Source organism: Vulpes lagopus, chromosome 8, assembly GCF_018345385.1.
Source record: "Vulpes lagopus strain Blue_001 chromosome 8, ASM1834538v1, whole genome shotgun sequence".
In the NCBI taxonomy this organism is placed as follows: domain Eukaryota; kingdom Metazoa; phylum Chordata; class Mammalia; order Carnivora; family Canidae; genus Vulpes; species Vulpes lagopus.
The window spans coordinates 48,897,612-48,921,558 of NC_054831.1; the positions used below are offsets into that span (position 1 = coordinate 48,897,612).

A 23,947-nucleotide genomic window follows, 5' to 3' on the forward strand; every position below is an offset into this window, starting at 1 on the left:
TATTTGCATACAAAAGCTTTCAGGGGAATTCTCAGGGGAACAGCACCAGTGAAGGAGTAAAGAAAGCAGGAGTGGGCAGAGGGAAAAGTTGAACTAGTATGCAGTTGAAACAAAGTCTTTAGTCATTCCTGGTATTAGGATCGCCCTTCAAAGATGCCCCACACTGAGGCAACTTTGTAAATATTTCTAAATCAACCACCATTGGATTCAGGCTGCTGCCCCAGCTTCTTTTAACTGAGCATGATTCCTGGGACATTCTTAGCTATAAGCATATCAGCAGCCAGCCCTCCTGGCACCTGGGGAAATGAGTGCTTCATTAGGACTATGCATCAAGGCATTCACTACAGACATTAAAAGAGACAATCTTGCAAATAATTTCTCCTAAAAGTGGTTGGTAAAGAATTTATTTTTTCGCCTTTAAAAAACCTGGTAATACCATGGGATCTTGTAACCACATAGTTATTTTAACGAGTTATTTATTGAGTACAAAGCACTATTCTGGATGCCAGGTGGTGTACTTATACTTGATAAATAACTTAATAAAAAATTAACTCTATGAGAAATAAAAATAAGATGCCATATTGTGAAATTTAATTTATAACATTGCTTATTTCTTAAACATGTTATCAATGAAAAGATGCAAGCTAGCATAGTGCAAACCAATGCTCCTCAAAGGTTTAATGAGGCTATTCCAACAGTCCTTGGGCTTGCTATTTACAGCCCATGTGGTGAACATGACAATATCCTCAGCAGATCTGGTCGATTACTTTGCTTATGGAAAAAAATCAAGCTTTGGTGTTAATGCTCCTAAAAAACTAAACCAGTCTTTTCAATAAGTCTGGATTGTTTTTGTAGAACTTACTTGGTGTCATCCTTCTTGGTCAGTGAAGGATGTGATAGAATAAAGTGTCTTCAGGGAAGTAGTGTTGGTGGTTTTTCTTAAAATATTTCCCACTGATGAGTTTTGATGATAACCTTAAATTCTTTTATCTCAAAGAAATGGAATCATCCTTTAGGAAAGGAATTGAGAAATCTTTAGGAAATGTCTGTATGGAGTATACAATATAATGTTACATAAGTATTTTTAAAATATAGAGCAGTGGCTGCCAACTAGGTGTGATTTTCCCAATATCTAGAAACATTTTTGATTGTACCACCTCACCAGAGAAGACTGGCTTTTCATACCTGCCTCTTCCAGAGCTGAAACCAATTCCCCAGCTCCAATCTGGCTATTAACATAATAGCTCTTAACAGATTCACCAGAGACAAATTCCTGCCAGATTACTAAGTAGTAGTTACCATGTGAATTCAGATGTTCTACTCTACCTTTCTATAGACACTTATACCTCCTGTAATATTTGAATGCTGTATCGCAATTGTTTCTTTACTGGTATCATTTTCCAATCAGACTGGGAGCCATGCAGGAGAATCACTGATTTTTTTCTAGCTTTGTTGAGATACAACTGACATATAATATTGTGTAAGTTTAAATTATACAACATGATTTGATGCACACATATAATTTTAAATGATTACCACGATAAGGTTGTTTATTTAATTTTATTTATTTATTCTTGAGAGATAGAAGGAGAGACAGAGCCAAAGACACAGGCAGAGACAGAGCCAGAGACACAGGCAGAGGGAGGAGCAGGCTCCATGCACCGGGAGCCCGACGTGGGATTCGATCCCGGGTCTCCAGGATCGCGCCCTGGGCCAAAGGCAGGCGCCAAACCGCTGCGCCACCCAGGGATCCCGGTTGTTTATTTATTTTTAAGTGAAGAAGAATTTTTTATTTTATTTTTTATTTCTTCTTTTTTTACATTTGTTTTTATTTAAATTCAATTTGCTGGGCAGCCTGGGTGGCTCAGCGGTTTGGCACCGCCTTCAGCCCAGGGCCTGATCCTGGGGACCCGGGATCGAGTCCCACGTCAGGCTCCTTGCATGGAGCCTGCTTCTCTCTCTGCCTGTGTCTCTGCCTCTCTCTCTCTCTCTCTTTCTCTCTCTCTCTCTCTCTCTCTCTCTCTCTCTGTCTCCCATTAAAAAATAAATAAAATCTTAAAAAAAAAATAAATTCAATTTGCCAACACCCAATGCTCATCCCATCAAGTGCCCTCCTTGGTGCCCATCACCCAGTTATCCCATCCCCCCCACTTCCCCTTCCACAACCGTTTGATTCCCAGAATTAGGAAACAATAAAGTTGTTTAACACATCACTTCACATAATTACCTTTGTGTGTGTGGTGATAAATATTTAAGATCTACTCTCTTAGCACCTTTCAAGTATATAATAGAGTATTGTTAAGTATAGTCACCATGCTGTATATTAGATTCCCAGAACTTATTCACTTTATAACTGGAAGTTTGGACTCTTTAGCCAATATCTCCCCATCTCCCCTACTTCTAGCCCCTGGAAAGCACCATTCTACTCCATACAAATTTAGCTTTTTTTAAGATCCCATGTAAAAGTGAGATCATACAGGGACATCTGGGTAGCTCAGTGGTTGAGCATCTGCCTTCGGCTCATGACGTAGTCCTGTGGTCCCTGGATTGAGTCCCGCAGGGAGCCTGCTTCTCCTTCTGCCTATGTCTCTGCTATTCTCTCTGTGGCTCTCGTGAATAAATAAATAAAATCTTTTTTTTTAAGTGAGATCATACAGTTTTTGTCTTTCTCTGACTTATTTCAGTTGGCATAATGCCTTCAAGGGCCATTCATGTCATTGCAAATGACAAGAATTCCTTCGCTTTGATGACTGAATAATATTCCACTGAATATATATACTGCAACGTCTTTGCACATTCATCTCTCTGTTTCCATGTCTAGTTATTGTGAATAATGCTGCAATGAACATGGGGGTGCAGATATCTCTTTTGAGATTCTATTTTCTTTTGATATAACTCATAAGCGAGTTTGCTGGATCATATGGCAGTTCTATTTTTAATTTTTTGGAGAACATTCATATTGTTTTCTAATGTGGTTATACCAATTTACATTCTCATCACACTGTACAAGAATTCTCTTTCCTTCACATGCTCTCTAAAATGTTTCCCTTGTCTTTTTGATAATAGCCATTCAACAGCTGTGAGGTGATAGCTCATTGTAGTTTTGATTTGCATTTCCCCAATGATCACTGATGTCAAGAATCTTTTCACGTACTTGTTGGCCATTTATATGTTGTCTTTGGTTTAATAAAATAGAGCTTCTCTGTAAGTAAGTGACTTGTAATCAGAGTTGCCAAAGCTGTCACTGTGGCAGTTGATTCAGACAGAATCAAAGCTCATACTTTAAATAAGAGACAAAGAAACAATTTCCAGGAGAAAAGTGAAGGGTGGATTATATAACTTTCAGGGAGCATTTATATTGATATGATAAGGCAGCAGGGAGCACCACTGTTAGAAATGATAATGACAAGGAAATGCAGAATTATGTGTACTAAGCCTGTAGTTTGAACAGAAATGAGCAAGAAAGACTGGAGCCATTTCTCAAAAATTATACACTGACTAAATGGGAAGAGATCTGTAGCAGAGTTTCAAAATGACATAATACTATTCGGTTTGTATCTAATACTATAAATTTATGTGTTATAAGGATTAAAATACTTCACAGATATTATTTTAGTAAGAATTTCATCCAATTATTCAGAGGAACATATAAAAATAAATCTATCTAAAACATACCTATGTCTCTTTTATTGCCACAGGAGCTTCTAAGGCTTATGAGAACTTAGTTATATCAATTTTTTATTTTTTTATTTTTTTAAAAGATTTTATTTATTCAGAGAGAGAGAGAGAGAGAGAGAGGCAGAGGGAGAAGCAGGAAGCAGGCTCCATGCAGGGAGCCCGATGTGGGACTCGATCCCAGGTCTCCAGGATCACACCCCAGGCTGCAGGCAGTGCCAAACTGCTGCGCCACCGGGGCTGCCCAATTTTTTTAAGTATTTAAAAGTTGAGTGGAATATTCTGAGGTTACCATATATATCAACCAATTTTTTAAGTGAAGAACATGATACAGAAATGATATTATCTTGTAATTAGGGTTTCCAATAAACAGTGATACCATTCTTCAAGGGCCCAGGGATTTTTAAATATGTCATGTTACATAGTTAAAGAATGGAGGTACAGAGAAATTGTTAGACAATGGAACCAGTGTTTAAGGATTCATAGCTAAGCGTATTGTGCTTGAATGATGGGCCCTGTGTGAAATATTTTTATATGTAAATATTTTATTTTTACTCATCTATGAATTGCTTAGTTTCAAAATTGTTAGCTACATTAAGTTGACATAGTTCAAAATAAGATAAAATTTAAAATAAATAGGATAATTTCCAAGTAAGATCCCAAGAGCCTGATTTCTTTCTACAGATGAGGGTGATCATTCTCTTGTCTACCACTATATCTCAATGCCTGGGATAGTGCCTAGAACAAAGTGGGTACTCAATATACTCAATATTTATTTGCTAAATGAACTGATGTGACTTGAAGGCTCATTTTAACTTCCTCCTCTTTTAGATCTCTATGGACATAGCAATCACAACAATGGGAGAAAAAAAAAGAGATCTTTTTTTTTGTCAGTGTTGAATCTAGAAAAATGGTGACATTTACCAAAAAAAAGAAATGATTGCTATATGTTCAAATTGGATCAGAGCAAAATATTAATAATTAATAAGCTGACCTGTCCACGTGGAAAGGAGTAACCTACTGAGGAAGCATGACCAGACCATCATTCTCCAACTCAGAATGGTTTAGGCTGGAAGTGGCAGCAGATTGGTTAATAATCAGAGGCATGTCTGAATCCCATTATCTTCCCCTGGAAAAATTGCCAGGTACCAGAGGCTACATTTATGGGAAATAAATGAGGTTATTTTTAATAGGCTTAGAGCTTGACACAGGTGGCCCTACCAGGTACAGGATAGCTGCTATATCAAACAGTGAATAGAAACTTCAGTTTTTCCATTTCCCAGGTGGTATGTCATTGACTGGGCAGAGGAAAATTAAAAAACTACAATTTTTATCTTCCATTATTTGGGCCAGAACGATTAAAACAAAGACTCAGACAATTTCAGAAAACAACCACCTCATTTTTTTTTAATTTTTTATTTTATTTTTTTATGATAGTCACAGAGAGAGAGAGAGAGAGAGAGAGAGAGAGAGAGAGAGAGAGGCAGAGACACAAGCAGGCTCCATGTACCGGGAGCCTGATGTGGGATTCGATCCTGGGTCTCCAGGATCGCGCCCTGGGCCAAAGGCAGGCGCCAAACCGCTGCGCCACCCAGGGATCCCCAACCACCTCATTTTTAATGCTAAGCCAGCATTGAACTTCTTGGTAAGTGTAAGCAAACAGTAAGAGATGATCATAGTGATGATGATGATGGTGGTGGTGATAATGATGATGACAGACCCTCAGAAAGATACTAAGTTTCCTCCTTCTGGATCAAGGATTTATCAGGTTTTGATTTCTGTCTTAATAAGGCTGAATTCCTAGTATGTATCAGTTCTTTCTTGAAGTCGAATTAAAATTTTTATTCTTTCTTGAAGTCGAATTAAAATGATAAAGGAAATTAAAAGAAGCTTCCAAACTTAGAATACAAGATCCATACTTCTTAAAAGGAGCTCTTGTTACCTTCAGATCTTGGCTATTTGTAAGGGAACAAAGAGAAAATTTACTCTAATCATCAACACTGAGGAATTCAGAACCTCCATTATAATTATTACCACAAAAATGCTAACCAACACTGAACAGAGGCATCAGATTGGGATAGTGAAGAAAATTTGGGGAAAAAATTAACTCAGTAAAAGTTTATGTTGATTGGTCATGCTCAAGTAGATGGGGAATAAAATATCTAAAGCAATGAAAAGCAAAAAGGAACTGCAACTCAAAAAAAAATCTTTATTGGATGAGACAAGGTGTAAGATAAAATGAAAGAGAGTCAGAATAATTAATATTCATCCAGTAGAAGTTCCATGAGGAGACAATCAAAATGATTATGTTGTAGAATGTTTTCTTTCATCTATTCAGTACAAGGGAAAACATGATAAACTAGGACAGAACAATTCATCTCTAATACAGTAAAGAATAGTATCTTAAACCAACATTCTACTGAATATCAGAAAAATGGAATTTACCTTTAAAGCCGAGAACACAAGGAGTACACTATTACCATTATCAAATATTATCTAGACATGCTAATCGGTGCAAAAGTATGACAAAAACAATCCAGACAAATAACTATTGGAAATAAATGGTAAAATTATCATAATTTTCAGATAATGTTATTGTCTACTAAGAAAATGCAAGAGAATCAATTAAAACATAATCAAAACTCATAAATAAACCCAGAAAAAATATCTAATTATCACATTAAGGCAAACTTTGATAGTACCTTATGTACCAGCAACAGTCCATTTGAAAAATCTAAGCGAAAATACTTTATTCTTAATAACAACAAAAAATATAAATGCCCTATAATGTGCAGAATCTAAATAGAGTAAACTACAAAAAGTCGTTGGAGTACAAAAAAGACTAGCAAATGAAGGTATTTTATCTCTGATGGAGAAAACTTAATAGTCTAAGTATAATAGTTCTCCCTAATATGGCTCAAAATGTAATCTGATTATAATAAAAACAATTATAATTACAATAAAATAAAATATAATTACAAAAATAACTATAAAATCATAATTAAAAATTTTAAATGTTTTTTGATTACAAAATATTATTGAAGTTCATGCAATTGAAAAACTGGGCTAAAATAGTATAAAGAAATTTGTGGGAGAGTTACATTGTCCATTGTTAAGATGCATTAAAGTGTTTCAATAATTAAACAGCCCAAACTGATTGGAAGAAGTTCTGAAACTGGCAATAAGAGAAAATCCAAAAGAACAGAGTTGTAAATAGCATAGACACCTATTTATTATATTTTACATAAAAGAAATCCAGAGGTAAACAGTTTAGAGCTGTCAAGGCAGCGCCATGTTGTCATCAGAAACAGAGGCTTTCCACCAGATTCTTTCACTGTGGCTTCCATTCCAAGTATAGTCTCTGTAAGTGTGGCCACTGTGTGGTTTCTATCTTCCAGAGTATGCCACCTATTATTTACACACTGCAGGCAGAAGGAAAGAAAAGGCAATAAAGCAAAACGCTGGTTTCTCTTTAATAAGTGAATCCCTTCTAATCAGCCTTTGCAATTGGCACACGTAACAATCTTGCTTACCCTCATCTGCCAAATGTAGTCATATGATCACACCCTGCTGCAAGGAAGAATGCAGAGTATACAGTTTAATTTATGTGGTAATTTGCCTAGCAGAAAATTAGAACTCTTTTTCCATGGAGGCAGCAGAGAGTGGATGTTGGGCTAGACAACTCCCAGCTTCTGACAAATGAGTTAGAATATAATAAAGTTGGCATTTTATATTAATAGGGAAATTATGAATTTTCTCCAAAATGATGTGAGAAATCAGTTACGTGTTTAGAAAAATATTAAGTTCAAGGGCGCCTGGGTGGCTCAGTCAGTTAAGTGTCCATCAGACTCTTGATTTTGGCTCAGGTAGTGATCTCCAGGTCCCCAGATCCAGCTGCACCTTCGGGCCCCACGCTCAGCAGAGAGTCTGCTTGAGATCCTCTCTTCCTCTCCCTCTTCCTTTCCCCCCATCCCCCACTCTCTCTTTCTTTCTCTCTCTCAAATAAATAAATCTTTAAAAGAAGAAAAATATTAAGTTCAGTCTTTCCTTAGAGTATACACATGATAAATTTCTATCATGTTTATTTCCAAATCATGTAGGAATATTTATTTATTTATCTTTTTTTATGAATGAGGCAATTTATTAACTCAGCATTTGTTCTAATGCTTCTTGTTGACAGCTGCCACCTGTCCAGTGATTCTGTCCAGATCCCGCTGTCCCTGAGGTGTCAGTTTGCAGCCCCCATCTTGGTCCTTTTCCACCATTTTCAGCCCCTCTAGGGCTTGGGGGACCCTGCGGACCAGGCTCTTGGAGCCTCTGCTGAAGTGGCTGGGCATGACCCCATTTCTCTGACATCCCCCGTAGATCTTAGTCATGGAGCCCACCCCAGCGCCACCCCTGAGGTACAGGTGTCACACTATGGAAGCAGCTCATGTGTAGAACCAATTCTCATCATAGCGAGCCAGCTCTTTATGTTTGGCCAGCTTGACAAGGTCCACCCATTCAGGGACTTCCAGCTTCCTAGACTTTTTGGGGAAGGCTGCCAGAGCTCTGATGAACTCCTGCTTGTTCATGTCTTTTACAGTAACTCTTAGGCATCATGTGGCCTCCACGCAGCCAGCCAGGAGAAGGGGGACATGTAGGAATATTTTAAAGTGCTGTAATTGTAACTTTTTTATGATTTAAAATAAAATGTCATTAAAAGACTATTTTAAAAAAATACAAAAAAGTATGTCAAGATCACTATACTGTCATTACCAGAGATAGGTGTTTTACATTTTGCTCTCTGTATAAATATATGTATGTATTTAAATATATATATAAGTATGTAGTACCAAGTATATAATATACATAGATATATCTAATAAGTGTACACAGTTTATATGTGTGTGTGAGTGTACCCACATTCATATTGTATGGTTCAGGATACTGTGGCTGAAACTTAATCTAACACATAAAGAAGCGATGTGTTGAAAAGAAGCTCATCAAACATTTGAGAAACCAACAGAGGGAAGAAAAACATAAAAGATACGTTACGGGCGAGAAGTGTGAGGACTACAAACCATCAAGTCCTAGTTATGTTTTACAGAAGAAATAGAAATATATATCTCTGTGCTTTTCAGAGATGTAATCATCTCTATTATCCACAGAATCCATCAGTTATAATCAAACTCTTCCCTATGATAAGACTAGAAAGAAATTTAAATCTCAGGTCCTTATAACAAGCCATGTAATAAAATGCATAGCAATTTCAACATTGAAACAACAAATACAAGTCTGTTTCTTATCTCTCGATGTAAGCCAATATAATCTTGGCAATGCGAAATTCAATTAAAGCTGTTCAACAGGAAGCCAAAGCAATTTTGCCCAGCTCTGCAGCAGTCTGCTATTCAGGGCAATCCAACATGAGGTTTTAGAATCGGTATAGCAATGGTTCTCAAAAGGTATCCCAGTGGAAGCTCTCAGGTTCCAGATAAGCAACAACTCACTTTTAATTCTTAGAGTCCTGCATAAGAGTTCATTTGAAAACAAATTTATACCATTTAAACGTGATAGTAACTTTTTGAAAAGCTTATTGTGGAGGAATCGATGGTCTAGTTGTTCTTTAGTCTTCCACAAATATTCATTCTCTTACCTGCACTTCTGGTATCATGAGAATATATTAAACATTGAATGACATGAAAATTACCTCAAATAAAACTATTCTCAATTGCTGAGTAAGCATATACCAATAGGTTTGAACCGTGAGACAAACTGGGTATAGCACTTAGGAATGTCAGATAAAGGCTGAGCAGCTGAAGTGGGAACACCGGTGAATTTTCGTGCAGCCCCAGCCAAGAGACACTCAAACCAAAACCCAACTTTTTGTCTATTCACAGCTCAAAGCCTAAACTCTAGCCTCATATTTTACCCGTGTGACTTACAAAAGCACGCTCAAGAGCACCAGAAAGACAAATGGAACAAATGAATGAGTGTATGTATTCAATCCATATAGGTGTTTTTACAATTCTGCTTCTGAAATTTGGCTCCCAGGAGATGCATCTCAGTCCACCTATATTTGAAATCTAGGTGAGTGTTCTCTTTTCTTCTGGTGAAATAAAGCAGGCAGGAGAAGAAATGGGTTGAGGTTGGGTGAGGAGGAAGATTTCTAGGACTTTCTCTCCTAGAAACCAACATTCCTCTGTGTGTTCTGTGTATATATGGTCACTAGGAATATGGCTCCTCTGCTCAAAGGAGATCAATGAATTATGATATCAAAGAAATGCCACTGACAACTTTTTCTCTATTTAAGTTACACGTATTTCAGGGACGAATAAGATACAGTCATCATCTCCAAGTATTTGGAATACCTATTAATTATTTTCACTGAATGATTATCCAAAGGATCAAGTCACTGTAATAAACTGAGAAGTCACCCCCATTCTAATTCTTGTGTTCTAGTATGTTCTTTTATACAACTCGGCTAAGTTCACCAAACTGGTTGTACAGTGATCATTAATTCAGACCTGAAGTTATAAAACTACTAGAAGAAAATATAGGGGAAAAGCTCCCTGATATTGGTCTTGGAAATAATTTTTTGGATGACACCAAAAGCACAAGCAACAAAAGCAAAAATAAATGTAAGCCTGCATCAAACAGCAAAAGAAGCAATGAGGAAATGAAAAGGTAACCCATCCATGCAAAGAGAGAAAATATTTACAACTCATCTGAGAAGGGGTTACTATCTAAATATATAAGAAACTCCTATAACTCAATAGCAAAAATACCCGAAAATCCTATTTAAAATGGGCAAATGACCCGAATAGACATTTTCCCAAAGAACAGATTTACATGGACAACAGGTAAATGAAAAACTGCTCAGCATCACTAATCATTGGTGAAATGCAAATCAAAATTACAATCATGAGATTGTAAAAATCAAAATCATGAAATATCACCTCATACTTGTTAGAAAGATTATTATAAAAATATGAGATAACTGGAGACTGTGTAAAGTAAAAGGAATCCTTGTACACCACTGGTGGGGATGTAAATTGGTATGACTACATGAAAAACAGTATAGAGCTTCCTCAAAAACAAAAATTAAAAATAAAACTGCCATATGATCAAGAAATCCCACTTCTGGGTATAATCGGAAGGAAGTGATATCGGAATCTGAAACAGATACCTCCACTCCCCTGTGCATTGTAGCATGATGCATATCAGTCATCATATGGAAACAACCTAACGGTCCATCCACAAATGGATGGATATATATAGATAGATAGATCTATCTATCTATTTGTATATCTGTAATTTGGCAATAAAAAAGAAGGAAATCCTGTCATTTGCAACAACATGGAAGGATCTTGAGGACACTATGCTACATGCAAGAAGTCAGATGAAGAAAGACAAACACCATGGAACATTACTTGCATGTGGAATCTTTAAAAAGCTGAATTCATAGAGAGAGTAGATTGATGGTTGCCAGGGGCAGCGAGTAAGTGATGAAAAGGAGAGATTTGGTGAAAAGGTACGGACTGCCAGAGAAAAGATGAATAAGTTCTGTAGATGCAGTATGTAGCATGATGCATATAGTTAACGACATTGTGATATATACCCAAAGGTTCCTAAGAGAGTAGATTCTAAATGTCATCAGCACAAAATAAAGAGTGACAGAGTAGAGGCATTAGCTACTCTTTCTATGGTAATCATGTGCGCTAGATATGTGTAGCAAATCATCACATTGCACGTCTTACACAGTATGTCAATTATATCTCAATAAAGGGAAAAAACTAAAGCTATGTGCAAGTAAATCCATACATAACATACTTTTTTGGGTGAAGCCTTGCTATTAAACAAGGTGATCATCAGGAATAGTAATCAGGAAATAATAAATGTGTGATTTAGACAATAAATACTATTGAGAAAAGACAGATAAGGAAGGTTAGCTACCATGACCATTGTCCTCTGACTATAAAAGAAATTCCAATTTTTTATTTTTTTAACTTCTTTGAATTAAAATTCAGGCAGACAAAATTTGATACTAGTTTGTGGATCATGTTGTGACAGTCTTGGTGGTCCAGTTCTCCTCATTATTAAGTTTAAGTGAACCTCCCTTACCTTTACATTGAAGGTATGAATCGAGTTTAAAAATGCAAAGAAGATGAAAAGTTTCTTAGCTATCAAACCTCTGATCTATAGAGTATTCATAACAGGCTAATCTAAAAGTCTTATTAATCTGAAAGAAAGAACAATAGTGTATTTATCTCCAGACAGCAAGAAAATTTAATAGAAATATGTTAAAAGTCATTATTCTCATGAACCAAGCATGCATGGAGAGAAGCTGACAGATCTACAAACCATAGACTTGCCTTCTAAGAAATCTTTGATCTGAGAGTAACAGCAAGGTGAAATATAGCATAAAGTTTTCAAGAAGCATTGGTTTTATACTTGAAATAGAGGATTCTAGGTCAGATTTTTTTTTAATTTATTCATGACAGATGCAGAGAGAGAAGCAGGCTCCCTGCAGGGAGCCTGATGTGGGACCAGATCCCTGGACCCCAGTACCTGAGCCGAAGGCAGACACTCACCACTGAGCCACCCAGGGATGGCTCAGACATTTTTGAAACCTCTGAGATTTTCCCATTGCTGATTGTGCTCTATGTTATTTTAGTAAAAACTGGGAGCCATAACAACTACTCTGAAAACACTTTCTCAAGTAAATCAAAGATTTGTTAAGTATGTTTGTAGGTCAAGGAAAAATCATGAGGATTTCTGTATTTCTTCTGTATGTTTGTATGCACTTGGAACCAAATAGTGCAAACCTACACCTCACATGTCTCTCTCATGAAGTAAGAGCAGTGATGACAAATTTCTCTTCTGTGAATATAGAACTTCCATGAATGTTCCAATAGTTGGGCTGCCCCTATGGTGGACATCACAGAAGTCATTTTTATCAAACCTGACTTCAACTTTCTGGAAATTTAGCTAGTATATTATATTGTGTAAAAGGTATAGCATGTGTTTATATATATACATATATTCCATATCAGCCCCTGATTTGTCATCTTTTTGTCACTTTAGTTTTGCAATGTAGGTATGTTGGTAATACTCCACTTCTACTTTTATCTTCGTGTAAATCAAGTTTCTTTGGTGTTTTGTGAACCAGTGTTTATACCGCCTTTGTGTTTGGCTGTTAGAAATGTTTCATAAAATAGAATATAACTCAGCTGCTTTTTCATCTTAGAGAAGTAGTATTGAGGGTTATTAGTTCAGCACATGCCATTACTGTTTGTGTACCTTGGAACTGGAACCCATTTATTAAGTACAAAGACTCACATCGGGTAGAGAAGAACAAAGGAAACCAATCTAAACTAGCTATGGCTTTAACTATTGGAGGCATGGTGCCATCTGGTGGGAGAAGAAAATATTAGAGGAGAAATACAAAGCCCATTGCTCCCACTGATCACAGAAGTTGCTGGGGGAAAGACACAGGTAAGCAGGGAAAGCAGAGATATAAAGTGTCATTTCTATCCCTCAAATGTCAGTTTGTTAGTGAGGAAGAGGTTGTAAGGTTGTACAGATCTGCCGCTGATCGGCTACAAACTGTGTAATGAAGGGGAGAAATTGCTCCATCCACGCCTTGTTTCATTCATTTGCATTTCATCCATCCCTCCGCCCATTCTTTTTTAAAGAATATTTTATTTAAATTCAATTTGCCAACATATAGTATAACACCCAGGGCTCATCCCGTCAAGTGCACCCCTCAGTGCCCCAGTTACCCCATCCCCCCCGCCCACCTCCCCTTCTGCAACCCTTTATTTGTTTCCCAGAGTCAAGTCTCTCATTGTTTGTCTCCCTCTTTGACTTTTCCCCACTCAGTTCCCCTCCTTTCCCTTATAATCCCTTCCACTATTTCTTATATTGCCTGTATGAGTCAAATCACATGATAATGATCCTTCTCCAATTGACTTATTTCACTCAGCATAATACTCTCCAGCTCCATCCTCGTCAAAGCAAATGGAAATTTTTATCCTTTCTGCCCTCCATCCATTCTTTTAACAACTGACCGCAAGCCACGGTTCTCAGCCAGGCGATGTCCTCAACACCATGAAACTTAAATTCTGATAGAAGGACATGGGCTACAAACAGTTCTTTAAAGCAATATGTTAAATGCTTCAGGGGCACCTGGGTGGCTCAGTGGTTGAGCGTCTGCCTTTGGCTCAGGTAGCAATCCTGGGGTCCTGGGATGGAGTCCTACACTGGGCTCCCCGCAGGGAGCCAGCTTCTCCCTAGGCCTGTGTCTGTCTCTGCCTCTCTCTCTGCCTCTCATGTATAAATAAAAACAAAACAAAACAAATGCTTCAGAGAAGAAACTGAGCAGAGCAGGGATCCTGGCAGTGTGGGGTGGAGGAAGGGTAGGGGGGAGGTGGTGCTCCAATATCAAGAAGAGCGTCCAAATATCCCTAAGTTCTGCCAATGCTCAATAATTCATGATTATACTACGGTTAGTGTATCTTTTATGAGATCTTATTCCTGCAGTTCTTTAAGACAGAAGCAGACTGGACCTTAAGTGACGTGTAATCACCAATGATTGATACAACCACCTAAACCAGCTCTATTGAACAATGGTGACCTAATAGTGATATCTAATTTATAAGCTTCCAAACATGATGTACTATTCTTCTGCTTTCTTTATCTTGTTATTTTCCCTAACACTAAAGTAGTTTAGATGTCTTTCCTGCTGCCTTATTCAGATGTTTACAAAATCCCCAATGAGGAATATAGTGCTAGTAAATTGCCCATCTTTACATATTATCATTTTTATGTCTGATATCTATACTAAAAATTTACTATTTGATCTTTCACCTTACAGATCTTCTAAATAGGAATGTAACTGAATTTTAAAAGAGAAAGCATTAAGGATGAAGATCCAAGGAGCAAAACAAAGGACAGATTTCAGCACGTTGTCGCATTTATAAATGGTGTCATTATCTAAGCTATTAAGTTATACCAGAATCTATTAATTAGTATTTTTTTAAGTTTTTATTTAAATTCCAGTTAGTTAACATACAGTGTAATATTAGTTTCACATGTACAATGTAAGTGATTCAGCACTTCCGTTCATCACCCAGTGCTCATCACAAGTGCACTCTTTAATCTCCATCATATTTAAACCATCCACCATCCCCCCAACCATCTTTCATCTAGTAACCATAAGTTTGGTCTCTAGTTAAGAAACCAAGAAACAAGTTGAATGCCTTTTATTTCTTTTTGTTGCCTGATAGCTGAGGCGAGGACTTCCAGTACTATGTTGAATAGAAGTGGTGAGAGTGGACATCCCTGTCGTGTTCCTGATCTTAGGGGAAAGTCTCCCAGTGTTGCCCCATTGAGAATATATTTGCTGTGGGCTTTTCGTAGATGGCTTTTAAGATGCTGAGGAATGTTCCCTCTATCCCTACACTCTGAAGAATTTTGATCAGGAATGGATGCTATATTTTGTCAAACGTTTTCTCTGCATCTATTGAGAGGATCCTATGGTTTTTGTTTTTTCTCTTGTTGATATGATCTATCACACGATTGCTTTATGAGTGTTGAATCACCCTTGCATCCTGGAGATAAATCTCACTTGGTCATGGTGAATAATATTCTTAATGTATTGTTGGAACCTATTGGCTAGTATCTCATTGAGAATTTTTGCATCTGTGTTCGTCAGGGACATTGATCTATAATTCTACTTTTTGTGGGGGGTCTTTGTCTGGTTTTGGAATTTAGGTGATTCTGGCCTCATAGAATGAGTTTGGAATTATTCCATCTCTTTCTATCTTTCCGAACAGCTTTAGTAGAATAGGTATTGTTTCTTCTTTAAACGTTTGATAGAATTCCCCTGGGAAGCCATCTGGCCCTGGACTTTTGTGTCTTGGGAGGTTTTTGATGACTGCTTCAATTTCCTCCCTGGTTATTGGCCTGTTCAGGCTTTCTATTTCTTCCTGTTCCAGTTTTGGTAGTTTGTGGTTTTCCAGAAATGCGTCCATTTCTTCTAGATTGCCTAATTTATTGATGTATAGCTGCTCATAATATGTTTTTTAAATCATTTGTATTTCCTTGGTATTGGTGGTGATCTCTCCCTTTTCATTCGTGATTTTATTAATTTGAATCTTTTCTCTTTTGTTTTTAATAAAGCTGGCTAATTATTTATCTATCTTATTAATTCTTTCAAAGAACCAGCTCCTGGTTTTGTTGATCTGTTCTACAGTTCTTCTGGTCTCTATTTCATTGAGTTCTGCTCAAATCTTTATTAACTCTCTTCTTCTGCTTGGTGTAGGTTTTATTTGCTATTCTTTCTTCAGTTCCTTTAAGTGCAAGGTTAGCTTTTGTATTTGAGTTCTTTCCAGTTTTTTGAGGGATGCTTGTATTGCAATGTATTTCCCTCTCAGGACTGCTTTTGCTGTATCCCAAAGATTTTGAACTGTCTCTCTTTGCAGATGACATGATACTGTACGTAGAAAACCCAAAAGACTCCACCCCAAGATTGCTAGAACTCATACAGGAATTCGGCAGTGTGGCAGGATACAAAATCAATGCCCAGAAATCAGTGGCATTTCCATACACTACCAATGAGACTGAAGAAAGAGAAATTAAGGAGTCAATCCCATTTACAATTGAACCCACAAGCATTAGATACCTAGGAATAAACCTAACCAAAGAGGTAAAGGATCTAAAAACTACAGAACACTTCTGAAAGAAATTGAGGCAGACACAAAGAGATGGAAAACTATTCCGTGCTTATGGATTGGAAGAATTAATATTGTGAAAATGTTAATGCTACGCAGGGCAATTTACACATTTAATGCAATCCCTATCAAAATATCATGGACTTTCTTCAGAGAGTTGGAACAAATCATCTTAAGATTTGAATGGAATCAGAAAAGACCCTGAATAGTCAGGGGAATATTGAAAAAGAAAACCAGAACCGGGGGCATCACAATGCCAGATTTCAGGTCATACTACAAAGCTGTAATCATCAAGACAGTGTGGTACTGGCACAAAAACAGACACATAGATCAATGGAACAGAATAGAGAATCCATAAATGGCCCCTCAACTGTATGGTCAACTAATATTTGACAAAGCAAGAAAGACTATCCACTGGAAAAAGGACAGTCTCTTTCAAAATGGTGCTGGGAAAATTGGACAGCCACATGCAGAAGAATGAAACTAGACCATTCTCTTACACCAGACACAAAGGCCAAATTAGACAAGGCCAGACACATATTACACCCCAAATGGATGAAATATCTAAATGTGAGACAAGAATCCATCAAAGTCCTAGAGAAGAACACAGGCAACACCCTTTTTGAATTTGGCCACAGCAACTTCTTGCAAGATACATCTATGAAGGCAAGGGAAACAAAAAGCAAAAATGAACTATTGGGACTTAATCAAGATTACTTCTGCACAGCAAAAGAAACAGTCAAGAAAACTAAAAGACAACCTACAGAATGGGAGAAGATATTTGCAAATGACATATCAGATAAAGGGCTAGTATCCAAGATCTATTAATGGGCAAAAGACATGAACAGAAATCTCACAGAGGAAGACATAGACATGGCCAACAAGCACATGAGAAAATGCTCCACATCACTTGCCATCAGGGAAATACAAATCAAAACCACAAGGAGATACCACCTCACACCAGTGAGAATGGGAAAAATTAACAAGACAGGAAACAACAAATGTTGGAGAGGATGTGGAGAAAGGTGAACCCTCCTGCACTGTTGGTGGGAATGTGAACTGGTGCAGCCACTCTGGAAAACTGTGTGGAGGTTCCTCAAAGAGTTAAAAATAGACCTGCCCTACGACCCAGCAATTGCACTGCTGGGGATTTACCCCAAAGATATGGATGCAATGAAACGCCGGGACACCTGCACCCCAATGTTTATAACAGCAACGTCCACAATAGCCAAACTGTGGAAGGAGCCTCAGTGTCCTTTGAAAGATGAATGGATAAGGAAGCTGTGGTCTATATATACAATGGAATATTACTCAGCCATTAGAAAGGACAAATAAATACCCACCATTTGCTTCAATGTGGATGGAACTGGAGGGTATTATGCCGAGTGAAATAAGTCAATCGGAGAAGGACGAACATTATATGATCTCATTCATTTGAGGAATATAAAAAAAGTGAAAGGGAATAAAGGGGAAAGGAGAGAAAATGAGTGAAAACATCAGTGAGGGTGACAGAACATGAGAGACTAGAGAACATGAGAGTTAGACTCTGGGAAACGAACAAGGGATGGTGGAAAAGGAAGTGGGCGGGGGGTTGGGGTGACTGTGTGACGGGCACTGAGGGGAGCACTTGAGTGGGTGAGCACTAGGTGATATGCTATATGTTGGCAAATTGAACTCCAATAAAAAAAATTTAAAAAAAGAAACCAAGAAACAGACTCATATGCTTATACCTTTTATTTAGTCTTTAGTTTTTACTTAAATTCCAGTTTGTTAACATATGGTGTAATATTACCTAAATATAGGTTTACAACATAGTGACTCAATACTCCCCCATTTCTCCAAAGAAGACATACAGATGGCCAACAGACACATGAAAAGATGTTCAGTATCACTGATCATCATTGCACTGGAAATGCAAATCAAAACTATAGTAAGACCTGTCAAAATGGCTAATGTTGAAAACACAAGAAACAACAGGTGTTGGTAAGAATGTGGAGAAAGGGGAACCCTCTTACCACCGGTGGGAATGCAAACTGGTGCAGCCACTGTGGAAAACAGTATGAAAGATTCCTCAGAAAAGTTAAAAATAGACCTGCTCTAGGATCCAGCAATCACACTATTAGGTATTTACCTAAAGAACACAAAACCACTAATTCAAAGGGATACATTCACCCTGATGTTTATAGCAGCATTATATATAATAGCCACATTATGGCAACAACCCAAATGTCCATCAACAGATGAAATGAAAAAGAAGATGTGATATATGTGTGTGTGTGTGTGTGTGTGTGTGTGTGGTGTGTGTGTGTGTATACACAATGGAATCTTGCTCAGCCATAAAAAAGAATGAAATCTTGCCATTTGCAACAACATGGATGGACCTAGAGGGTAGTATTATGTTTATTAGTGTTTATTTACAGCTAGGTCCATCACTTAAAATAATTCAGAACACAATAAATGTGCATTGGATATTTTGGGTATCAGTTTAATCGTGGGTTTGTTTGTTCCTTGTATTGTTCATGAATTTTATATATCATGAAATTAAAAGTCAGGCAACCTGGAAGTGAGTTCCAGTCTTGCCCATTGGTTACAGGTTTCTCTTGACCAAGAAGTCTCTCCTAGACACCTCTCCACTCTGAGAAGAACTTTGCTGACCACCATAAATGACCAGACATTTAGGAATTAATAAGTTAGAAAAGGATTGGTCAATCTTATATTTACATTCATCTTCCATTTCTTAGTCACAATTAAATTTATTACAGTAACATTTTAAACTATTTTTTAAACTACATCTTTACTCTCAAAACCACATGTACTCTGAATTTTTCTCTCTCTACTCAGGATATTGTCCTCTTTGCACTGCCTACCACTACATGTTTATTCAACTCATGACCTTATGTATATATTCTTAACTTTTTGCTTCAAATTTCACCTCCTTCAGGATGCCTTCCTTGTTTCTCTTAGGTGAAATTAAGAATTTTCTCTTTCGTCTTTCTTTAAATCTATGTATATAACCTCAAATGTGTTTCTTTACATTTGATCTGTTCTTGCATGCCTTATTCCCTTATCATAATATAAACTTGGGGATCAGAGACTATTTTCTAGTCATTTTTGTATTTTATATGCTCATCACAGTTTGTAGAACATGGTAGACACTTATTAAATCTTTCTTTGCAAAACATAAATCAAAATGAGAAGGAGATTCTAAGATGTTAACTAACAAGGGCCTTTTCCATTTATGATATGGAAATAATTCCTACAAGAAAGTGGTCTAAAATTCAGGAAAAAAATTATTACATCCATATTTTTAAATTGTTATTTATTTTGAAATAGGGGAATAACTTACTTCATCAACACTATTGAAGCTGAATTTTTCTTATATGCATTTTAATATTCAAGAAAGCCTAATATTCAAAAAAGCCTAAGTAGGGGCACCTGGGTAGCTTAGTCAGTAAAGCATCTGACTCTTGATTTCGGCTCAAGTCATGATCTCAGGGTCATGAGATGGAGCCTCACAACAGGCTCTGTGCTCAGTGCAGAATCTGCTAGCCCTTCTCCCTCTGCTCTTCCTGGTACTCCTCTCTCTCTCTCTCTCTCTCTCTCTCTCTCTCTCTCTAAAATAAAGGAATGAAATCTTTAAAAGCTAAAAAAGTCTAACTAGAGAAATACAAATGACATCAAATACCTAATTCTTTTTCTTTCTATGAGGCTTATACATATATAACTACAATTTTTTCTACATATAAAAGAATTAGAAAAAAGTATGAAAGGGTAAGTAATTCAGTGACACTCTGTAGAAGAGAATGTGAAGTAGAGTTTCCCTGAAATACTTGATGTGCGGAGGCTTGCTGTCAATGACTAGCACTTACTCCCAGCTTCAGAGTTAGCCTCCTTTCCCTTTTGTGAGAAGGCAGCAATGTGAAGCAATCCCAGCTTTATGCTTTCTAGCCATTATTCAGTGTTTTCAAACATGGTCATCCTATCTGGAGACTGCACTCTTCAAAGGAACCAGAAGCACAGTAAGGCTTAAAATATCACTCAAAGGAAAGATAATGATGTTTTGGCAAGGTTGTGTGATTTGATTGTTAGTTCTTTCATAAGTGCCACTAAGTACTTCTTTGGCCAAGCATCAGGTTTAGCAAACAATGTGTAATTCAAATCTCCAACGAGATTGGGCAGGAATGTGCACTGACTCATCAAGGCAGTGGCAGAATGAGACAGCGGAGCACTTTGGCTGGGTGTTCAGCTCCACCTGCTTATCGGTAAGGTGGCTCTTTGGGGGCTGATTTGGGCCACCTCTGCTATATGTACAGTATCCAAAAATAGGAAATAACCTGACTTAGGTTGCTACACCTGATGCCATAATTATCAGTGGTCTTTTCTAACCGAAAATTAATCAAGTTTAACACAAATCAGAACAATAGTTTTAAAATAGGGTGTACCAACTTCTTAGTGAAAAATGAATAGCCTTTCAATGACTCTCAAACAGTAGACCCTTCACCTATGGTCATTTGCTTTCCCCTTTCTCATAACTATTCACTTCGTGTTCTTGTGCCTTCTTCAAGACTAAAGGAACTGGGGCTCAGAGAAGCTGTATAATTCTTTCAAGACCTTATGTTAGGGAACTATCCCAGCTAATATTTGAACTCAAGGATTTAGACGACAACAACGGCATCTCTGTTTTCTTCCTGGACTCACTACTTCTAGGTCCTATCCATCCCCCTTTTCCTATCCTCACCAGTCTTTCTGTATTCTTCTTCTCATGTCTTTTCCCCTGACACTTTCCAAAACCTTAGGAGAAAGAACCAACTCCATTGCATGCTTCTGAAGATTTCGTTCACAACCCTCAAGAGCTCAACCCAGCATAGGTGAATTCTGGGTTCTCATTGTCTGATGTAGTGTACACTTTCTTGTTCCAGGAACTCAGTTTCCAACCCTGTTATCAACCTTGTTTCAGAGCAAAGTCAGAAACAGGTGAAGAGAGAGTACCAGTCTCTGTGCAGCTGCTTTAAGCTCTCACCATTAGCGATAGGTGCAGTGGTGTCCTTGTTATCCTTTGCTTACATTCACGAGTCACGTGCTAAAACTTCATTTTGTACCCAAAGCTAGTTGACTCTGACTTTTTGCAGAAAAATATGCATTTCGCTTGACTTTGAGGTTTTTTTTTTTCCCTGATTCTAATTTTTCAGACCAATGAGCAACAGCCAGTGGAGAACAAATTTATGGCAAGGTCTTGAATTCCTACAAATGTTTGCCAATTAGATACTAGTTATATATTATTTCTTTTTAGATATGTACCAAGATTTGAATTTTTAGGTTCTTGGATTTTAGATTACAGATAAACTACCAGTGTTTGCAATTTGCCTACCAATTCCTATCAGCTGATTTGTCTCAATACCACCATCGCCGCCTCGTACCCACAGCCCTTTCACCAAAGACTTCAGTACCTGTTCTGTTGTCTGTCTGTCCTGTCTACCCAAGTCCCACCATCATTCTGGCCAATGGCATCATCATTGACAGTACATATGATCCCCCAGAAAACCAGCCCCTTGATGTCTAAAGATCTTTACTTCTGTCTTCCATTCTACTATAGGAACCCTGAGCATGGTTCCAAACTAGCTAATGTCACCTCCCAGAATGGCTCTTCTACATATTCTCCAATTCAGAGTAATTACAACCTACCTACTATAATTGTGATTATCTCATTCTATTGTTCATATCACACCATCCTTCTACCTCATCAACATCTCTGGTTCTACTGTCTCCCAATCTAAAGTCCATACCTGTATTTACTTATTTCAATTAAGTTTGGATCCCAAAGCAATTAATTTTTTCACTGGCCTGCCACTTCCCTCAACTGTCCTGCCCTGCTCTCATTCACAGATGCTTGTGAAACCCCCTCTGCCTGTCCCATGGCTGCTGGGAACAGCTGGAAAACACTCACATGACTTCCTCTGAGATGAGAGAGTCTACTGACTCATGGGGACCTTTCTCTAACTTCCCTTACCATTCTCTCCTGTCCCAGGAAGATCCCTCCTTCTCCACAATAGTGCTTCCAGCACTGTTTAGCTTTGCTAGAGCTTATTACTCAACCATCTTCTTCTGCCCAACATTTATTTTTTTTACTTATTTATTGAATTATGAGATAGTTATTGGACACCTACTACTTGCCAGACCCTAACCTCAGCAAATGGCCTCCACTCCCACTTTGCAAAGAAAATGCCGTCCAGTAGAGGAGTAATTCTTTAGTTTCTTGTCATGCCACCTATGCACTGCCTGGCATCCCTACTCATCTTTTCCTGTTTCCCTTTATAGGAAAGGGTTTCCACTCTCATTCTACTTCAGTATCACAGATGTTTCCACTCAAAGATGTTTCTATCCTCCTACCGTGCTTGGTTTTGTACTCCCTTAGCACTGGCTCTCCTTTTCCCCAATGTCTTCCTTTTTATGCCTCCATGCTGTCAGAAAAAAAACAAAACAAAACAAAACAAAAAAAAACCCCTTCAATCTCTTTAAATTAAAAAACAAACCAAGAAAAACAAACAGGCATCTCCTGAATGCACCTTGCATTCCAGCTGCTGCCTTTCTTCCTTCACATCAACTTCCTCACTTCTAAATTTATTCCTCAGCCTCCTGAAAACCAGCTTCTCTTTGTGTCCCTCTATCATGATATCACTCACCATGGTGATCAGTATTTCATGGATAGAGCCAATAGACAATTGATAACTGTTTATCCTACTTTACCTTTCTGAAATGTTTGACACTCTTGACATCTATTTCTCCCTTGACTTCAGAGACACCTTGTGCTCCTGGTTTTCTTTCCATCCTCTCAGATTCTTGGTGGGTCTCTCATTCTCTCTGTCTTGTGCCTTGAGATTAAAGTCCAAATCCACTAACATGCAAACCTTTGTCTTCTCCCCAGGGACTCCTGGCCTCCTGCCCATTGGAACACAGACCATCTCACTTTTCCTCTTCCCCAACACCATCCTTTTCTCTTTGGTCTGGCAATGTCCACCCACTTGCTGGCATGGCCTCCTCTAGACTCTTCCCCAGTCTGCCATAGCACTAATCACTTTGCTGAAATTGCCTATCTCCCCACTGGACTATAAGCTTCTTGCAAACTGAAGTTATGGGGAATATATTGTTTTTTCCTTAGCACAGAACCAGGCAAATAGGGATTCGGTGATTTTAAATTTATTTTATTTATTAATTCTGGGCATGTATCTTTTCCCGTTACCTCACTAAAACTTTCCGTAATACTATACTCTGCCGTAAGATTTCTCAAAGACATAAGCTCCCTATTTGATTCTCAAGCATTAAGCCATTGTTCTCTTAGATGTGTAGTACTTTGTAGGTACACATTATTAGCATTTATTAACATTCAAAACAATGTAATTGGTCACAATATTATAAAAGAGTAGTAATAAGTCAATCTACTATAGGTTTAGTATGCATAATAAATTCTAGTTTAATCGAAATGCTCTTTCAGTGTCAAGGAAGTCACACATTCCAACATACCACAAAGTGTAACATTAAAATAGTAGCATGTTAAACAT

At 37.7% G+C, this 23,947-nt stretch overlaps 1 protein-coding gene across 1 annotated transcript; it reads right to left on the reverse strand.

The window, feature by feature from the left end:
* Positions 1-7,835: 7,835 nt before the first annotated feature.
* On the reverse strand, positions 7,836-23,074 carry LOC121497712 (40S ribosomal protein S19-like). The gene is given in 3 exon segments (XM_041767452.1): positions 7,836-8,265; positions 22,779-22,849; positions 22,922-23,074. Coding segments are annotated over 3 exon segments (654 nt in total).
* Between the last annotated feature and the right edge of the window lie 873 nt (positions 23,075-23,947).